Consider the following 16457-nt stretch of genomic DNA (forward strand, 5'->3'; position numbering starts at 1 on the left):
CTTTCCAGGAACACAGTGGAATGTGGTCTTCTCCTGCATGTTCCTTTCTAAAGTCATCGGGAAAGCACAGCCTATTATACCTAAAGAAAGCTGTAAAACCATAATTCAAGCTTCAGTTCTATCGAAGTTTGACTACTGTATTTTTTTATTTTCAGGGCTTACTGAAAAGCAAAAAGTTAAGTTACAGCTAATTCAAAATGTGGCCGCCCCTCCTAAAGTTGGGTCTCAAGAAGTTTGCACCTATTTTGCACCACCTCAAGGCCCTTCACTGCATCTTTAAAACAATCTGTTTCTGGCTGAAAGCCTTTGACTAAATTCTGAAGTATATTGCTGGCATCTTTATCAGTTATAGTGCTGTGAGCTCAATGAGAGTCTCTTACTCTAAACCTCTAAATAGCCTCCAAATTCATTCTATTCAAAGGAGGGATTGCTAATTTCAATTACTGAACTGCGTGCTATGAAACAAGCTTTCCTTTGGGCTTCTTCCACAAATCTGGTGTTCAGTAAACATCTTAAAGCTGACTTCTTTTCACTCTAATTGTACTTATTTGTTTCTTTCTTTAGTGGTTAGTGCACCCAATTTTGGGTGGCAGCGCGCTGTATAAAAGTACAAATCTGCCACAATGGACAGGTGACAAAACCCGAAAAGCGCCAGGAGACCCATCTCCTGGTTAAGGAGCATAGAAGACAGCAGTGCGGTCTGCTAGATGGGAATAACAGAGGTATCTTTGGGAAAAATCAGTGCCAAAAGGTCTTAAAGAGAGTAAATGCAAAGAGGGAGGTGGAAAACAACAAAGGTGCAGGAAGTGCCAATGGTGGGTGAACTGCGGGAAGTGGGACCTTCCAAGGTGTGAGGCTCTGGTGGTTTCCCGCTGCATCCACCCCATCCTATTTACAGAGCAGTGGTCTCTGCTTGTTTCTTTATCTCGGGTTGTACTTGCAAGCCCTCCTGCTAAGCCCCAGCCCCACAGGCGAGCCTGCCACCCGCCCCAACCCAGCCAAGCTCTACGTCTACTTGTCCTCTTGTTCTGTGTTATATTCGTTGGCATTACCCTGCTGGCCATCCTTTCTCCCTTCCTGCTGACCGGTCATGTCTCAGGAACTCTCTAACCGTCTCCTGACAGCCTCTGGCCAATCCAAGTCATAAGGCACCTTAACTCAAAGCTCACAATGTGGCTCCACCATCCGTGACTAACAGCTGGACGGACGGCGGGTTAAGTCTTGAACTGTTTGAAGTCTGTCATAGGAATGCGGACATGTCCCCTGATGATCTAGACACCGTCCGCATCGCCCGCCACGCACCTCTTTTCATAGTCTGTGCTTATAGCAAGGTAGATTGCAAGTTTACTGATTAATAGGCTACAATAAATGCAGAGACCAGTCAGTGCTTTGACCGGATCCTCGTAGGGTTACAACCAGGTTTCTCTTCCCATGGGGATCTCGGCTCCTTCTATAAGGACCTTAGGTTGTGCCCTGTTTATCGATTGCCACTTCCCTTCAACGCCTCAACAAACCTTCTCCTTCCGGTTTAGGTTTTACTCCCCTTCGGGTTTGCAGTGGTAAGAGCTCCTCCTTCGTAACTTACAAACACAGCAGTTCCGAGACCAGTTGTCTTTATGATTTCTCAGTACATCTCCATCATGGTTCCTCTTTCAATCACTTGTCCTCCGGCGCCTCTTCCAGATGCTTCATCTTGAGCTGCTTCTAAACTCGGGGCAGAAGAGTCGCTGCTCGGGTCTTATGGCCTCTGAGTTTGACAGGGTTCAAGTTGCAGTTGTGCCTTCCTTGATGTCAAATCCCTGATTTTCTCCTCTCTGAAAGGATTGTGCTCCACCTGCTTTCCGAGGTCTTTCGTTACTGCAGTGGAATCCAGATGTTGCTCCTCAACTGCCTTCGGCTTCTCCTCAAACTATTCTTCCAGATAGATTCAGCTCTGACCCGGACATGGATTCTTCCATTTCCTGCCTGGACGTAAATTAAAATCCTCATTAAATCATGACATTGGGTGGAGTATGAAGCTTTACCTGCCCTTGAGTGAGTGCATCTTCATAAGGCCACTTATCTGGGCGACCATCCTCCATGGTCACCACCTTTCCCTTATAAATACTTTTTTTTTTTTTACCGGAGTGTCTTGTGCGACAGATCAACCAACTTATGTTTGAACCATTTGCCTTTTGGTTTTCGCAGGTCACATAAGTTGCTCTACAACATTTCACATACACGTCTAATGGATGCAACCTAGAAGTAATGAATCCTGCTCAATGCCTGCAGCCCTTGCAGTCTCCATTTCAAAAGCTAGTGCATTTAATTCATGATCCATAGTTTTGCTGAAATGCTTTTTGGGTGTGGTGAGGCTAAATTGTTGAGTCCATTGTACTCAGCGCGATTGTGACTGCACTCAACCAGATAGGTTCACGTCTGTAGGAGTTGAGATTGGCTGGTCTAACCAAGACCTTCGTGTTGTCGAAGGCCATGCAAGAGGTCGATGCGACATCTTTTGGTATTAGTTTTAGTCGGGCAGTCCTGTTGTCCGGTGGGAACGTTTCTCCTGGCCATTTTGACTTCTGGTCTGTCCTGGGCAGGGTGCACTCGACGAGCTTCCTACTGCCAGTTAGATGGAGGTTCTTTCAAAGCATGTTAACCTGTACAGCCACGACAGGACATTGGTCTGGTTGAAGTTCCAAGACTATTTATACTTTCCTGACTTTCTAAGAACCATCATTCCTCCTTGTGCCTCGTCCAGGCCTGGCACCTTCCCCTTGTATGATTGAGGCTGTCTTTGTGAGTGGGTCGCAGCACCTCCCCCTTTGCCACTCTCTGCCACGTGTCATCCTATCCTTATAATGGGCAGAGGGCAGGGATGGGGTACAAGGACTCTCAATGAGCCCTGTGTCACTAGTGCTCTGTGTGGTAGGTACCAAGGCACTGGCACGCTCCGTGGGTCGAGTGGAAGAGGGGTAGCGACAGAAGTCTCTGACGGAGGAGGAGCAGCGGGGAGCCTGGTGGGGTGCAGAGGACTGTGGTGAGTGGTTGGTATTCTGGGTGCTAACGCCTACTTTCAATCTTGTTTTGCAGCAATTGTACCAGACGTTATCAGACTTCGACATTCGCTTCTACATGTATGAGATTTTGAAGGTAAGTGCGGTCCGCTTGCAGTGGCCTAGTCTGTGAGACAGTGAACAGGGCCTTTCTCTGGAGGTGTCCTGCTTTCTTTTCAGCTGCTGCCCTTTAGTTTGTCTCTGTCTTTGAAAGTTAGTCTAGCCCTGCTCCTGAGAGATGCAGGTGGTTCGGAGCGGACCATGGGCATGTGTTAGACATCCACGCCGCAGGCGCGTACACACACACTTGTTCTCTTTCACAGACACTCCTACAGTCCATCGCAAGCAGCCACAAATGACAACACCTCTCTTTAACATTTACACGTTATCACCACAAGCTTGCATAAGTACTCCTCTCCTGCTCTCTTACTAGTATGTGTTTTTTTTTATTTGTATTTTTAAAGCTCTTTTGATTCTGTGACTTGAAGTAGAAACACCCTCCTGCCCCATTATGGCTGGAGTTTGGTTGCCCGGGGGCTGGCCAGTACCTCTATTGTGTGCACTGCTGGTGGCTGGAGTTTGGTTGCCCGGGGGCTGGTCAGTACCTCTATTGTGTGCACTGCTGGTGGCTGGAGTTTGGCTGCCCGGGGGCTGGTCAGTACCTCTATTGTGTGCACTGCTGGTGGCTGGAGTTTGGCTGCCCGGGGGCTGGTCAGTACCTCTATTGTGTGCACTGCTGGTGGCTGGAGCTTGGCTGCCCGGGGGCTGGTCAGTACCTCTATTGTGTGCACTGCTGGTGGCTGGAGCTTGGCTGCCTTTATGAGACTCAGTTCCTCCATTGTGTGCACTGCTGGTGGCTGGAGTTTGGTTGCCCGGGGGCTGGTCAGTACCTCTATTGTGTGCACTGCTGGTGGCTGGAGTTTGGCTGCCCGGGGGCTGGTCAGTACCTCTATTGTGTGCACTGCTGGTGGCTGGAGTTTGGTTGCCCGGGGCTGGTCAGTACCTCTATTGTGTGCACTGCTGGTGGCTGGAGTTTGGCTGCCCGGGGGCTGGTCAGTACCTCTATTGTGTGCACTGCTGGTGGCTGGAGCTTGGCTGCCCGGGGGCTGGTCAGTACCTCTATTGTGTGCACTGCTGGTGGCTGGAGCTTGGCTGCCTTTATGAGACTCAGTTCCTCCATTGTGTGCACTGCTGGTGGCTGGAGCTTGGCTGCCTTTATGAGACTCGGTACCTCTATTGTGTGCACTGCTGGTGGCTGGAGTTTGGTTGCCCGGGGGCTGGCCAGTACCTCTATTGTGTGCACTGCTGGTGGCTGGAGCTTGGCTGCCCGGGGGCTGGTCAGTACCTCTATTGTGTGCACTGCTGGTGGCTGGAGTTTGGCTGCCCGGGGGCTGGTCAGTACCTCTATTGTGTGCACTGCTGGTGGCTGGAGCTTGGCTGCCTTTATGAGACTCAGTTCCTCCATTGTGTGCTATGCTGTTGGAGGCATCTTGGATGCCTGTCTGTGGTTACCCTGGATTCTTCGATAGGAAAGACGAGCTTCTATGAAAGGCCACCATCACTGCAAGAGTGAGTTGCTGAGTACTCCCTCCTGCACAAGAGGTACAACATGGCACACAATTATTACAGTAAAAAGTGTTCCAGTAGTTAAACACCGTGCAGGCCAGAAGGGTAGAAGACTATCATGAGTCAAGGGCAACACAACAACGCACGTATCAAAAGGTGAGGCTCTAGGCAAGTCGTCCTAGACACCCCCACCCATACTCGAACATGTTTCAGGGAGCATCCCCGGGCCTCGTAGACCGGTTGCTCTTGTTGTGCACAACTGTCCACTCTCGCCTCTATTGCGAGAGGGTGAGAGGGGTAGAGTTCTTCCAGCAAGTAGTGATGTTCCACTTGGCTACTATGAGGGCTGTAGTCAGGAATGTTCGATCTGCCTTTGACCCCCCGGAGCCCTCCAGCACCCCCAGCAAGAGCACTATGGGTGAAAGGGTGACATCCCAACCCAGGACACCAGCCATTTCCCTCACCACTGCAGTCCAAAACTCCTGAATCTTGGAATACGACGACCACACCATGTGGTAAAAGCCGGCAGCAGCGCTCTTGCAGCCAGGGCAGGTGGGTTCAGAAAGGAGACTTTTCCTGCCACAGCCCCCCTCCCCAGGGTGTAACCTAGCCAGGGTAAGGTCCCAGGTGCCATAATTGATTCCCAGCAATCATCATCATCCTCAAAGGGACCCAGCCAGCCCTCCCAACGGGCCCTGAGGTGATTCAGGGTATCCGGAGCATTTATGATCAGGGTGCGGTAGGTTTTGGAGACCCCACCCTTCCATTTTAATCTGAATCAATCCCTGCTGTGGGATTCGAATACAATGCCAGAACAAGCCCACTGAAGCGAGGTCCAATCCCAGCCCAGTTCAGCACATGTCCTAAATATCCCCAATCCACGGTCTCAACAGTCTTTTCAAAATTGAGTAGTAACAAGGCTAGACTGGATGGAAGCAGATGACTGTGGGCCAGGGCCACGTGGAGGTGCCGAAGGCAATGCCTCGAACTGCGGACTTGCAGAAAGCCGCATTGATCCCGGTGCATGATCAAATGCAGGACATGCTTATGAAGGGTGGCCAGAAGCGTTGTGAAGATCTTGACCTCACTGTTGATTAGGGATTTTGAACGATAGTCGTTTGAGGGGGGCTGTGTCTTCGGGAGAATAAAAATTGTGGTGGCATTAATCTTCAAAGGAAACGCGCCCTTCTGCGCTACTTTATTATAAAGGGCCCAGGAGTTGGGAAGCCCAGATGAACCAGAATGTTGTGTACTACTCTGCGGGGAGTCTGTCTGGACATGGGGTCTTTCCGGAATTCACTGCAAAGATAGCCGCCCCAACCTCTTCAGCCATGAAGGGCTCGTCCAGCATCCGAGCCTCAGTGCAGGGCAGGTGTGGGAGAAGCGCGCCATTGAGAAACTGAGAGGCAGTCAGGGTTCACCGGAGGGGACGCCGCATATAGATGCTTATAGTAGTGGGCGAGTGTTTGCGTGATCTCCTGGAGAGTACGGCAAGGATTACCATAGTCATCACTGATTTCGGGCACCATCCTATTCACCTGCGGATGAGAGGCCAGCTAATATAGTAGTTCCCATTCTTGGGCCCCCATCAATAGACCCTGGCTTTTGTGGCGAACCAGAGGTGCTTGGCAGCTTCTAGAGACTGGAGACTCCTCGTCACGCAGGAGGCTCAGCTGCCAGGGGACCGCGCCCTGAGGCCCTTCCACGAGCCGGTCCTCCAGCCTAAGGGCACTGGCCTCAAGTTAAGTCGTATAGAGGCAGCTGGCTTCTTTTTGCGTGCAGATTCAGGCTCTGTTAAATCCCCCAATGGTCGCTTTGCTGGTGGCTCAGAGGGTTTAGCTTGAAGATTAGCTTGAAGATACCATTTGTATAGGCACCAAAAAAGGATGCGGGCCATCCCTGGCGGGAGCAGAGGTGAAGAGATACGGGAGCATGGTTCAGTTTTCCACTGGGGAGGATCTCAGCATGTAATACAGTGCGACAATCTAGGACTGGCATGAAAACAAGCTCTGTTACAATGAGTATGGTGTGCCACAGAGGTACGTGTGAGTTGACGTTGTCGGGGTTCCATATCCTACACACGTCAGAAACCATTGGTGGTGACGGGCCCCAGTACGTCGGGATACAGAGGGGTGATCCTTAGCATAAATACACTGGATGGGGACTGCGTTGAAGTCGCCACATATGAGCATCCGTCCCTATGGGAGATCAAGAATTACCTTAGACTGGGCGTGAAGAAAAACTTCTAGTCACTGGGGGGTGCATAGACGCATACTAGGTTAACAGTGAAAGGGCCCTGGGGATCTCTAATGTCGCAGGCAACAATCGTAGGAATGAAGCGACGCAGTAGGATTGCTACTCTCCACCCCTCGGGAGCCCCGAGTGAAGCAAGCCAGAGTGGAAGACCCCGTCATAGCCTTTACGCGCCAAGAAGGGCCAGCGAACACCCACAAGGTGGGTCTCTAGGAGCATCGGGACCTTAGCAAGGTGTTGATGTGCGAAACCTAGGACTCCAGCGCTTTTCACGCGATCTAGGAGTCCATTAATGTTCAGGATAGAACTTTCAGGGATGCCACATCTAGGGAAAAGGTCTCGTGCGTGGGGTGGGCGGGCGGGAGTGTCACGCTCCGCCGCATACGGCAGCCCAAGCACCTGCCCACGGTGTGTATCAAGGGCCCATTACCATATCATGCTGTTTGAAATCTAGGATTGTTGTGTGCCGGAGTGCAATGCAAAACAAACAAATATGCAAACAAATCAAAACTTTCAATGAAAAGAGCATATTACTGAATCCCCACCCCCCCAGCAAACTTCCCCCCACCACGTACTTCCACCCCAGAAGCATCTGTGGCCCTGAGAAAGAAAACTGAAATGCAAAAGAGCTTGAACATGGGACTGGAGTGTTGAGCCCCTCCTTGGTACAGGATAAATGATGGCCATCAGGAGAACTCAGGAATCAAATCACAACATGAACGTCTCGGAGTCCTGAAACTAAGAGTGATTAGGGAATCCTAGTGCAGGGCTCTGTGATAAATCAGTGTCCGCAGGCAGTTCGGCAGGGGGTGGGGAGGTTGCTGCCGGAAGGTCCCATGGTGCATTGGATGTCTCGCCGCATCAGAGGCCTTGGGGGAGTATGTCGTAGAGGGGGACTAATCTCACGTCTTGGGTTACTGCGTAGAAGATGTGGAGCGTTTGGTGTTGCACCTCTTTCATGAGCGAGTACAGTATCGACTTAGTTTAGGCACTGGTGCTGTCCTAGTGGTTGGGAGAGTCCAGCTCCCCACGAGGAAGCCCTATCTGGCCCGAGGAGTGGGCGCCTCTCCGTGAGCCATGTCCAAGCAGATTCAGTAGTGTTGAAGATGTGGGACTTTTTCACATGGATCAATATGAGTTTGGCTCAGAATTGGAGTGCCCGGAGCCTCTCTTTGACTGTAAGGTAAGAACAGCATTGCCACTGAACCCCCCTCGTGTAATCTGGAAAGAGAACCTTGGCGTCACGGCAGCGGAGGTCCATGATGGAAGGGGAGCGCTCGATGGTGTGTGGCCACCGCACTGGGGCCCAAGGGCGCCGGAGCCCCAGCCCGAACCAGGCCACAGGCAGCAGCGGGTCCGTGGGGAGGTGCAGGAGTCCCTGAGGGCGGGAGGATGGGAGCGGATGAGGGGGTCCGGAGCCCTCTTAGAGTGGGACTGCCATCTTGACGCTCCTAGCCACGCCCCCGCTTTAAGGGGTACACACAGAATCAGAGGGCGGGAGGATTGGAGCGGATGAGGGGGGTCCGGAGCCCTCTTAGAGTGCGACTGCCATCTTGACGCTCCTAGCCACGCCCCCGCTTTAAGGGGTACACACAGAATCAGAGGGCGGGAGGATGGGAGCGGATGAGGGGGGTCCGGAGCCCTCTTAGAGTGCGACTGCCATCTTGACGCTCCTAGCCACGCCCCCGCTTTAAGGGGTACACACAGAATCAGAGGGCGGGAGGATGGGAGCGGATGAGGGGGTCCGGAGCCCTCTTAGAGTGCGACTGCCATCTTGATGCTCCTAGCCACGCCCCCGCTTTAAGGGGTACACACAGAATCAGAGGGCGGGAGGATGGGAGCGGATGAGGGGGGTCCGGAGCCCTCTTAGAGTGCGACTGCCATCTTGACGCTCCTAGCCACGCCCCCGATATAAGGGGTACACACAGAATCAGAGGGCGGGAGGATGGGAGCAGATGAGGGGGGTCCGGAGCCCTCTTAGAGTGCGACTGCCATCTTGACGCTCCTAGCCACGCCCCCGCTTTAAGGGGTACACACAGAATCAGAGGGCGGGAGGATGGGAGCGGATGAGGGGGGTCCGGAGCCCTCTTAGAGTGCGACTGCCATCTTGACGCTCCTAGCCACGCCCCCGCTTTAAGGGGTACACACAGAATCAGAGGGCGGGAGGATGGGAGCGGATGAGGGGGGTCCGGAGCCCTCTTAGAGTGCGACTGCCATCTTGACGCTCCTAGCCACGCCCCCGCTTTAAGGGGTACACACAGAATCAGAGGGCGGGAGGATGGGAGCGGATGAGGGGGGTCCGGAGCCCTCTTAGAGTGCGACTGCCATCTTGACGCTCCTAGCCACGCCCCCGATTTAAGGGGTACACACAGAATCAGAGGGCGGGAGGATGGGAGCGGATGAGGGGGGTCCGGAGCCCTCTTAGAGTGACCGCCATCTTGACGCTCCTAGCCACGCCCCCGCTTTAAGGGGTACACACAGAATCAGAGGGCGGGAGGATGGGAGCGGATGAGGGGGTCCGGAGCCCTCTTAGAGTGCGACTGCCATCTTGACGCTCCTAGCCACGCCCCCGCTTTAAGGGGTACACACAGAATCAGAGGGCGGGAGGATGGGAGCGGATGAGGGGGGTCCGGAGCCCTCTTAGAGTGCGACTGCCATCTTGACGCTCCTAGCCACGCCCCCGCTTTAAGGGGTACACACAGAATCAGAGGGCGGGAGGATGGGAGCGGATGAGGGGGTCCGGAGCCCTCTTAGAGTGCGACCGCCATCTTGATGCTCCTAGCCACGCCCCCGCTTTAAGGGGTACACACAGAATCAGAGGGCGGGAGGATGGGAGCGGATGAGGGGGTCCGGAGCCCTCTTAGAGTGCGACTGCCATCTTGACGCTCCTAGCCACGCCCCCGATTTAAGGGGTACACACAGAATCAGAGGGCGGGAGGATGGGAGCGGATGAGGGGGGTCCGGAGCCCTCTTAGAGTGCGACTGCCATCTTGACGCTCCTAGCCACGCCCCCGATATAAGGGGTACACACAGAATCAGAGGGCGGGAGGATGGGAGCGGATGAGGGGGGTCCGGAGCCCTCTTAGAGTGCGACTGCCATCTTGACACTCCTAGCCACGCCCCCGATTTAAGGGGTACACACAGAATCAGAGGGCGGGAGGATGGGAGCGGATGAGGGGGGTCCGGAGCCCTCTTAGAGTGCGACTGCCATCTTGACGCTCCTAGCCACGCCCCCGATTTAAGGGGTACACACAGAATCAGAGGGCGGGAGGATGGGAGCGGATGAGGGGGGTCCGGAGCCCTCTTAGTGCGACTGCCATCTTGACGCTCCTAGCCACGCCCCCGCTTTAAGGGGTACACACAGAATCAGAGGGCGGGAGGATGGGAGCGGATGAGGGGGGTCCGGAGCCCTCTTAGAGTGCGACTGCCATCTTGACGCTCCTAGCCACGCCCCCGCTTTAAGGGGTACACACAGAATCAGAGGGCGGGAGGATGGGAGCGGATGAGGGGGTCCGGAGCCCTCTTAGAGTGCGACTGCCATCTTGACGCTCCTAGCCACGCCCCCGCTTTAAGGGGTACACACAGAATCAGAGGGCGGGAGGATGGGAGCGGATGAGGGGGTCCGGAGCCCTCTTAGAGTGCGACTGCCATCTTGACGCTCCTAGCCACGCCCCCGCTTTAAGGGGTACACACAGAATCAGAGGGCGGGAGGATGGGAGCGGATGAGGGGGTCCGGAGCCCTCTTAGAGTGCGACTGCCATCTTGACGCTCCTAGCCACGCCCCCGCTTTAAGGGGTACACACAGAATCAGAGGGCGGGAGGATGGGAGCGGATGAGGGGGGTCCGGAGCCCTCTTAGAGTGCGACTGCCATCTTGACGCTCCTAGCCACGCCCCCGCTTTAAGGGGTACACACAGAATCAGAGGGCGGGAGGATGGGAGCGGATGAGGGGGTCCGGAGCCCTCTTAGAGTGCGACTGCCATCTTGACGCTCCTAGCCACGCCCCCGCTTTAAGGGGTACACACAGAATCAGAGGGCGGGAGGATGGGAGCGGATGAGGGGGGTCCGGAGCCCTCTTAGAGTGCGACTGCCATCTTGACGCTCCTAGCCACGCCCCCGCTTTAAGGGGTACACACAGAATCAGAGGGCGGGAGGATGGGAGCGGATGAGGGGGGTCCGGAGCCCTCTTAGAGTGCGACTGCCATCTTGACGCTCCTAGCCACGCCCCCGCTTTAAGGGGTACACACAGAATCAGAGGGCGGGAGGATGGGAGCGGATGAGGGGGGTCCGGAGCCCTCTTAGAGTGCGACTGCCATCTTGACGCTCCTAGCCACGCCCCCGCTTTAAGGGGTACACACAGAATCAGAGGGCGGGAGGATGGGAGCGGATGAGGGGGGTCCGGAGCCCTCTTAGAGTGACTGCCATCTTGACGCTCCTAGCCACGCCCCCGCTTTAAGGGGTATACACAGAATCAGAAGGCGGGAGGATGGGAGCGGATGAGGGGGGTCCGGAGCCCTCGTAGAGTGACCGCCATCTTGACGCTCCTAGCCACGCCCCCGCTTTAAGGGGTACACACAGAATCAGAGGGCGGGAGGATGGGAGCGGATGAGGGGGGTCCGGAGCCCTCTTAGAGTGCGACTGCCATCTTGACGCTCCTAGCCACGCCCCCGCTTTAAGGGGTACACACAGAATCAGAGGGCGGGAGGATGGGAGCGGATGAGGGGGGTCCGGAGCCCTCTTAGAGTGCGACTGCCATCTTGACGCTCCTAGCCACGCCCCCGATTTATGGGGTACACACAGAATCAGAGGGCGGGAGGATGGGAGCGGATGAGGGGGGTCCGGAGCCCTCTTAGAGTGACTGCCATCTTGACGCTCCTAGCCACGCCCCCGCTTTAAGGGGTACACACAGAATCAGAGGGCGGGAGGATGGGAGCGGATGAGGGGGTCCGGAGCCCTCTTAGAGTGCGACTGCCATCTTGACGCTCCTAGCCACGCCCCCGCTTTAAGGGGTACACACAGAATCAGAGGGCGGGAGGATGGGAGCGGATGAGGGGGGTCCGGAGCCCTCTTAGAGTGCGACTGCCATCTTGACGCTCCTAGCCACGCCCCCGCTTTAAGGGGTACACACAGAATCAGAGGGCCGGAGGTTTGGAGCGGATGAGGGGGGTCCGGAGCCCTCTTAGAGTGCGGCTGCCATCTTGACGCTCCTAGCCACGCCCCCGCTTTAAGGGGTACACACAGAATCAGAGGGCGGGAGGATGGGAGCGGATGAGGGGGGTCCGGAGCCCTCTTAGAGTGCGACTGCCATCTTGACGCTCCTAGCCACGCCCCCGCTTTAAGGGGTACACACAGAATCAGAGGGCGGGAGGATGGGAGCGGATGAGGGGGGTCCGGAGCCCTCTTAGAGTGACTGCCATCTTGACGCTCCTAGCCACGCCCCCGCTTTAAGGGGTACACACAGAATCAGAGGGCGGGAGGATGGGAGCGGATGAGGGGGGTCCGGAGCCCTCTTAGAGTGACCGCCATCTTGACGCCACGCCTTCCACTTTAGCGGGGGCACACTCTGATTCATCTGCACATTCACTTGGGAGCAGGCAGACTTCAGCACAACCTGCTGCCCCGCTCTGGTGCCTGCGGAGCCGCCCCTGCGTCAGGATCCCTGTTATTCCTCACTTGCTGCACTCTGCACACCTGCAGGTCCACACTCCTGCCCTTTCCGTCGCTCCTGGGTCTGCCTTAGTAATGACCCCTAGTGATCTGTTCATCAGGCACTTCCTTTAGACCCCAAGTTGGTGTCTAAAGTTTACCTGCGGGGGAGGGCAGGGCAGATCCCAGGTGCATTCCCTGATGAGGTGCGTTTCACTCATCAGGGAATGCACCTGGGATCTGCCCTGCCCTCCCCCGCATGTAAACTTTACTCCCACATGTCTTCATTTATATATTGCTTAGGACTCCTCTTCGCATGTTAACATTGGCTTGTTGGACTTGGGCTTTCTGGCAGGTTCACCCCTGAACTTTTTGCCTTGAAGTGTAGTGATTTCTGGTCTTTGCGCACCTTGACACTGTGGCGCAGTGGAAAGTGCGTGCGCTCCCTGAGTGCGTGGAGTGAGACTGGCCTGCCCTCCCATAGGAACGCATGGGGAATGTCTGTGTCCCTGGTAGTTCCTGATGCGTGAGGCGTGCATGCTCGAGTTTGGTATGTGTGAACTCGTGGGAATGAATGCTGCGCAACGGTATGCCCGGCTTGTATGTGTCTAGTGGGGAAGGGCCATTTCTAGACATGGCTGTACGTGTGCTGTGAGGGTGCTGGCGTGTGATTGGCTGGAGCTGGCTGGGATGCCAGGCTCCAGGAAGTCTGTGTGGGTCTGCCCCGGTGGTGAGTGGGAGATTAGCATGAGTGATGTGTGGGAGGAGTGTACCTGTGTCCTGGATGGGCTGGGTTTTCCCCACACAATGCTGGCTCCGCCCCCCTGTGGTGTGACTGATGACCCAAGCCCTGCCAGTGAATAGAATGGGTGGTTGGGCCATCAAGAGTGCTCCAGAACCAGCTGCATCTGGTTCTGCCCCCACCCTGCACCTACAGACAAAGGGTTGCTCTGTATAAAAAGAGGCTGTGACCTCTTGAAAAAGGTTCTTCTTGTTTGCTGCTTGAATCTGCCAGGGGCGTGCTGCTGCTTGGGCCCAGGGGGAAGGCTTGCCTCCCCTGGGCCCTGCCCAGCCCCTGGACTTCTGAAGAGCTTTGCTGGACTTTGGTCCCTTATAGCGCTTGGGAGCGCTGTTTATTCCCCTCTAGCGCTGTGCTTGGACTTTTGCTGGACTTGTGTTCCCCTGAGGCGCCTGGAGGCCCTTTGTCCTGTCTAGTGGTGCTGGGAGCGCTTGACTGGTGGCTTCTAGCGCCTGGAAGCGCTTGTGTGCTGTCCCTAGCGCATTGGAGCGCTTTGTGTCCTGCTAGCGCTGTGAGCGCTTTATTTTTCATGCCTGGGCAGAGCGCTGTCGTTTTCCCTCTGAGGGAAGCGCTCCTGCCCCTCTGGTGCCCCAGAGTGCTTCGTTGCACTTTCTTCTTAAATACGGGTGCCACCCCGTTTATTTAATTAATTGGCGAGTGCCCACCTCGCTGGGTTGGTTTTAATTAATCTCGAGGGTGCCCACCCCTCTTTAATGCCCCCGAGATTCACCGCCGCGGCCCGAGCCGCGCTAGAAGACAATGGCCGGGAAAACAGGAAGCCAGGCACTACGGTGCCTGACGCGGGGCGGGACTTCCGGTTTTGGAGGGAAGTCCCGCCTGCCGCTGCGCCCCGATTGGCTGCCTCTGCCACCGGGGAAAAGAGGAAGGAAAAAGCCGGCTGAATCCCTGCGGCCCGGGGCTCCCAGGAGTGAGGGAGAGCCCCGGGGCCGCCCCGGAAAGCGAGGAGAGAGGGCCCCGCTGCCAGCCGCCAGACCCGGTGAGTGAGAGAGAGAGGAGGGGCGTCGGGGCACATGGCCGGTGCCCGCCCCTCCCCTCCAGAGCGAGGCTCGTTGTGTGCCGAGGCCCGTGGGGCCTCACCTAATGCCGAGTCCCCCAGAGGGACTCCGCCTGTGTTCTGGGCCCGAGAGGCTCTTGGGCCATACTTTGCTCCGAGTCCCCGAGGGGCTCCCGGCCATATGTCGTTTCGTGAGCCCTGAGAGGCTCAAGGCCAGTACCGTGTTCGTGAGCCCAGAGTGGCTCTCCAAGTGTTCCTAGGTCCCCCGGAGGGGACCCCACTGCCCAGTTGGCCATATCGAGTTCCCAGAGGGGGGACTCCAGCGAAGGCCCCCACCCTATTCACAAGCCCTGAGAGGCTCCAACGTTCTTTTGAGAGCCCGAGAGGCTCAGGGGGCATTCTTGTTTTACGAGCCCAGAGAGGCTCAAGTGCCAGTTATTCTGAGAGCCAGATGGCTCAATGTGGGGCAGTGTTCCCGAGGGGCCAGTGAGGGCCCCTGTCGCAGATTTGTTTCCAGCTGCCCAGCAATTAGTGGGCAGCTGCACCGTGTAGGTCTTTTCTTTTCTAGAGACATGTTATGGACTTAGGAGTGAGGCGCACTCCTTCATCCCTGGCCTTTCCCCAGCTGCGCAGCACTTAGTGCCAGCTGCAGCGTTTAGGCCCCCCTGTTCTGTCCCTCAGCTGCCCAGCAAGTAGTGGGCAGCTGCTACGTTTAGGTTCTGGCGCAGTGGCGCAACCTGGACTTTGTGAGTTCTACGCTAAAGGTTTAGATGCTGTTTTGATCTATGTCCTATTGCTTTTGGGTGTTAGGAAATGTACAATGTGTAGTATGTTTTGCGCACCCTGTGTTCTGCACCTCTGAATGTGTTGTTGATACATTATGTGCCCTGTTCCTTACACCGCTGAACGTGTGTTGATGCGTCATGTGTTCCTTACACCGCTGAATGTAGGTTCTGCATCATGTGTTTTGTCCCCAGGTCTATGCCCCTACTTGTATTGTGATACTGAGGTGGTTGTTCTTGCTAGTGCAGGTGGTGCTAGTAAGGTCCTGGTTCCCTGCGTGACCTGTTCCTAGGGTGGTTAGGATTGCGTAGGGGGGACTTACCAGTTACCAGTGGGTACTGGTTTTGTGCTTTATGTCCTATTTTGTGTTACAGTGATCTTCTGTTATAAGTGATCCCAAGGGCTTGATACTAAGCTTGCCCCCTGACCAGAGTCCCAGGACCAGTGGACTCTATGGTGCCTTCCCTGCCAAATTGATGGGACTTGTCTGATCTCCCTGGGCCCCTGGGGCCTCGCTGAAGTGTGCCTCGCTCGTTCCCCTCGGCAGCTCGTGCCGGCAGCCCGTCCAAGCCTCGAGCAGCGCCGCTCTCCCCTGAGCCGCGCCGCTTCGCTGGGTCGCCCGCATCCTGCCTCCCCCTCCTCTTCTGAGCCGCACACATTGGTCGCCCCAGAGAAACGCTTGTACCGTGCCGGCAGCCCGTCCAAGCCTCGAGCAGCGCCGCTCTCCCCTGAGCCGCGCCGCTTCGCTGGGTCGCCCGCTCAAGCTTACTAAGGAGGTCACTCGCATTATCCCGTGCAACCAGGACGGAAGGTACTGTCTGATAGGCTATGTTCTAAGTTCTAGGCCTACAAGTATTGTATTGTTACTTCTAAAAGTGCTGATTCCTGACAGTGGTCCAGGTGGCCCTGTCTTGTAAATAATCCCTTGTAAATTCTGCCCGTGCCTCTGGCACATTGTAAAGTGTGTTTTATCTAATGTGTTTTGGTGTAATACAAAGGCTATTTTTATAGAACCTTGTGTGGAGTTTCCTTTGTGGTGGGCCTTTGGTTGTTGTTGCTGGGGTGCGTGCGCAAATACTTAGCCTACATCGCCTCCAAGTTTAGCCTTGCTGCTCGCGCCACGTTACCTAGAGGGTGAGTAGGGGTTATCTTGGCGTGTAACTCCCTTGCCCTGACTTGGGAGTGGTGGTCTCTGACTGACTTTGGCGAAAGCCCTGGCCAGCCGGGGATCCCATTTCTAACATTGGCGGCAAGCGGTGGGATAAGGATTTGTGTTTGCGTTGTACCTTAGTAGCAGCTGGCTGCACCACAAAACTCTGCATTTTAGATAAAAACATTTTGGGGATTATTGTATGGAG

General features: G+C 55.5%; 1 protein-coding gene across 4 annotated transcripts in view; it reads left to right on the top strand.

The window, feature by feature from the left end:
• The window catches only part of LOC144828333 (casein kinase II subunit alpha-like), a 213553-nt gene that overhangs the window by 151138 nt on the left and 45958 nt on the right, over positions 1-16457 (top strand). For all 4 annotated transcript variants that reach the window (XM_078686446.1, XM_078686445.1, XM_078686449.1 and 1 more), the window contains one exon: positions 3076-3135. In XM_078686446.1, coding sequence (XP_078542572.1) covers positions 3076-3135 — 60 coding nt within the window. The remainder of the gene's footprint in view (positions 1-3075; positions 3136-16457) is intronic.

The sequence above is a fragment of the Lissotriton helveticus genome, chromosome 4_1, assembly GCF_964261635.1.
Source record: "Lissotriton helveticus chromosome 4_1, aLisHel1.1, whole genome shotgun sequence".
NCBI classification, from domain to species: domain Eukaryota; kingdom Metazoa; phylum Chordata; class Amphibia; order Caudata; family Salamandridae; genus Lissotriton; species Lissotriton helveticus.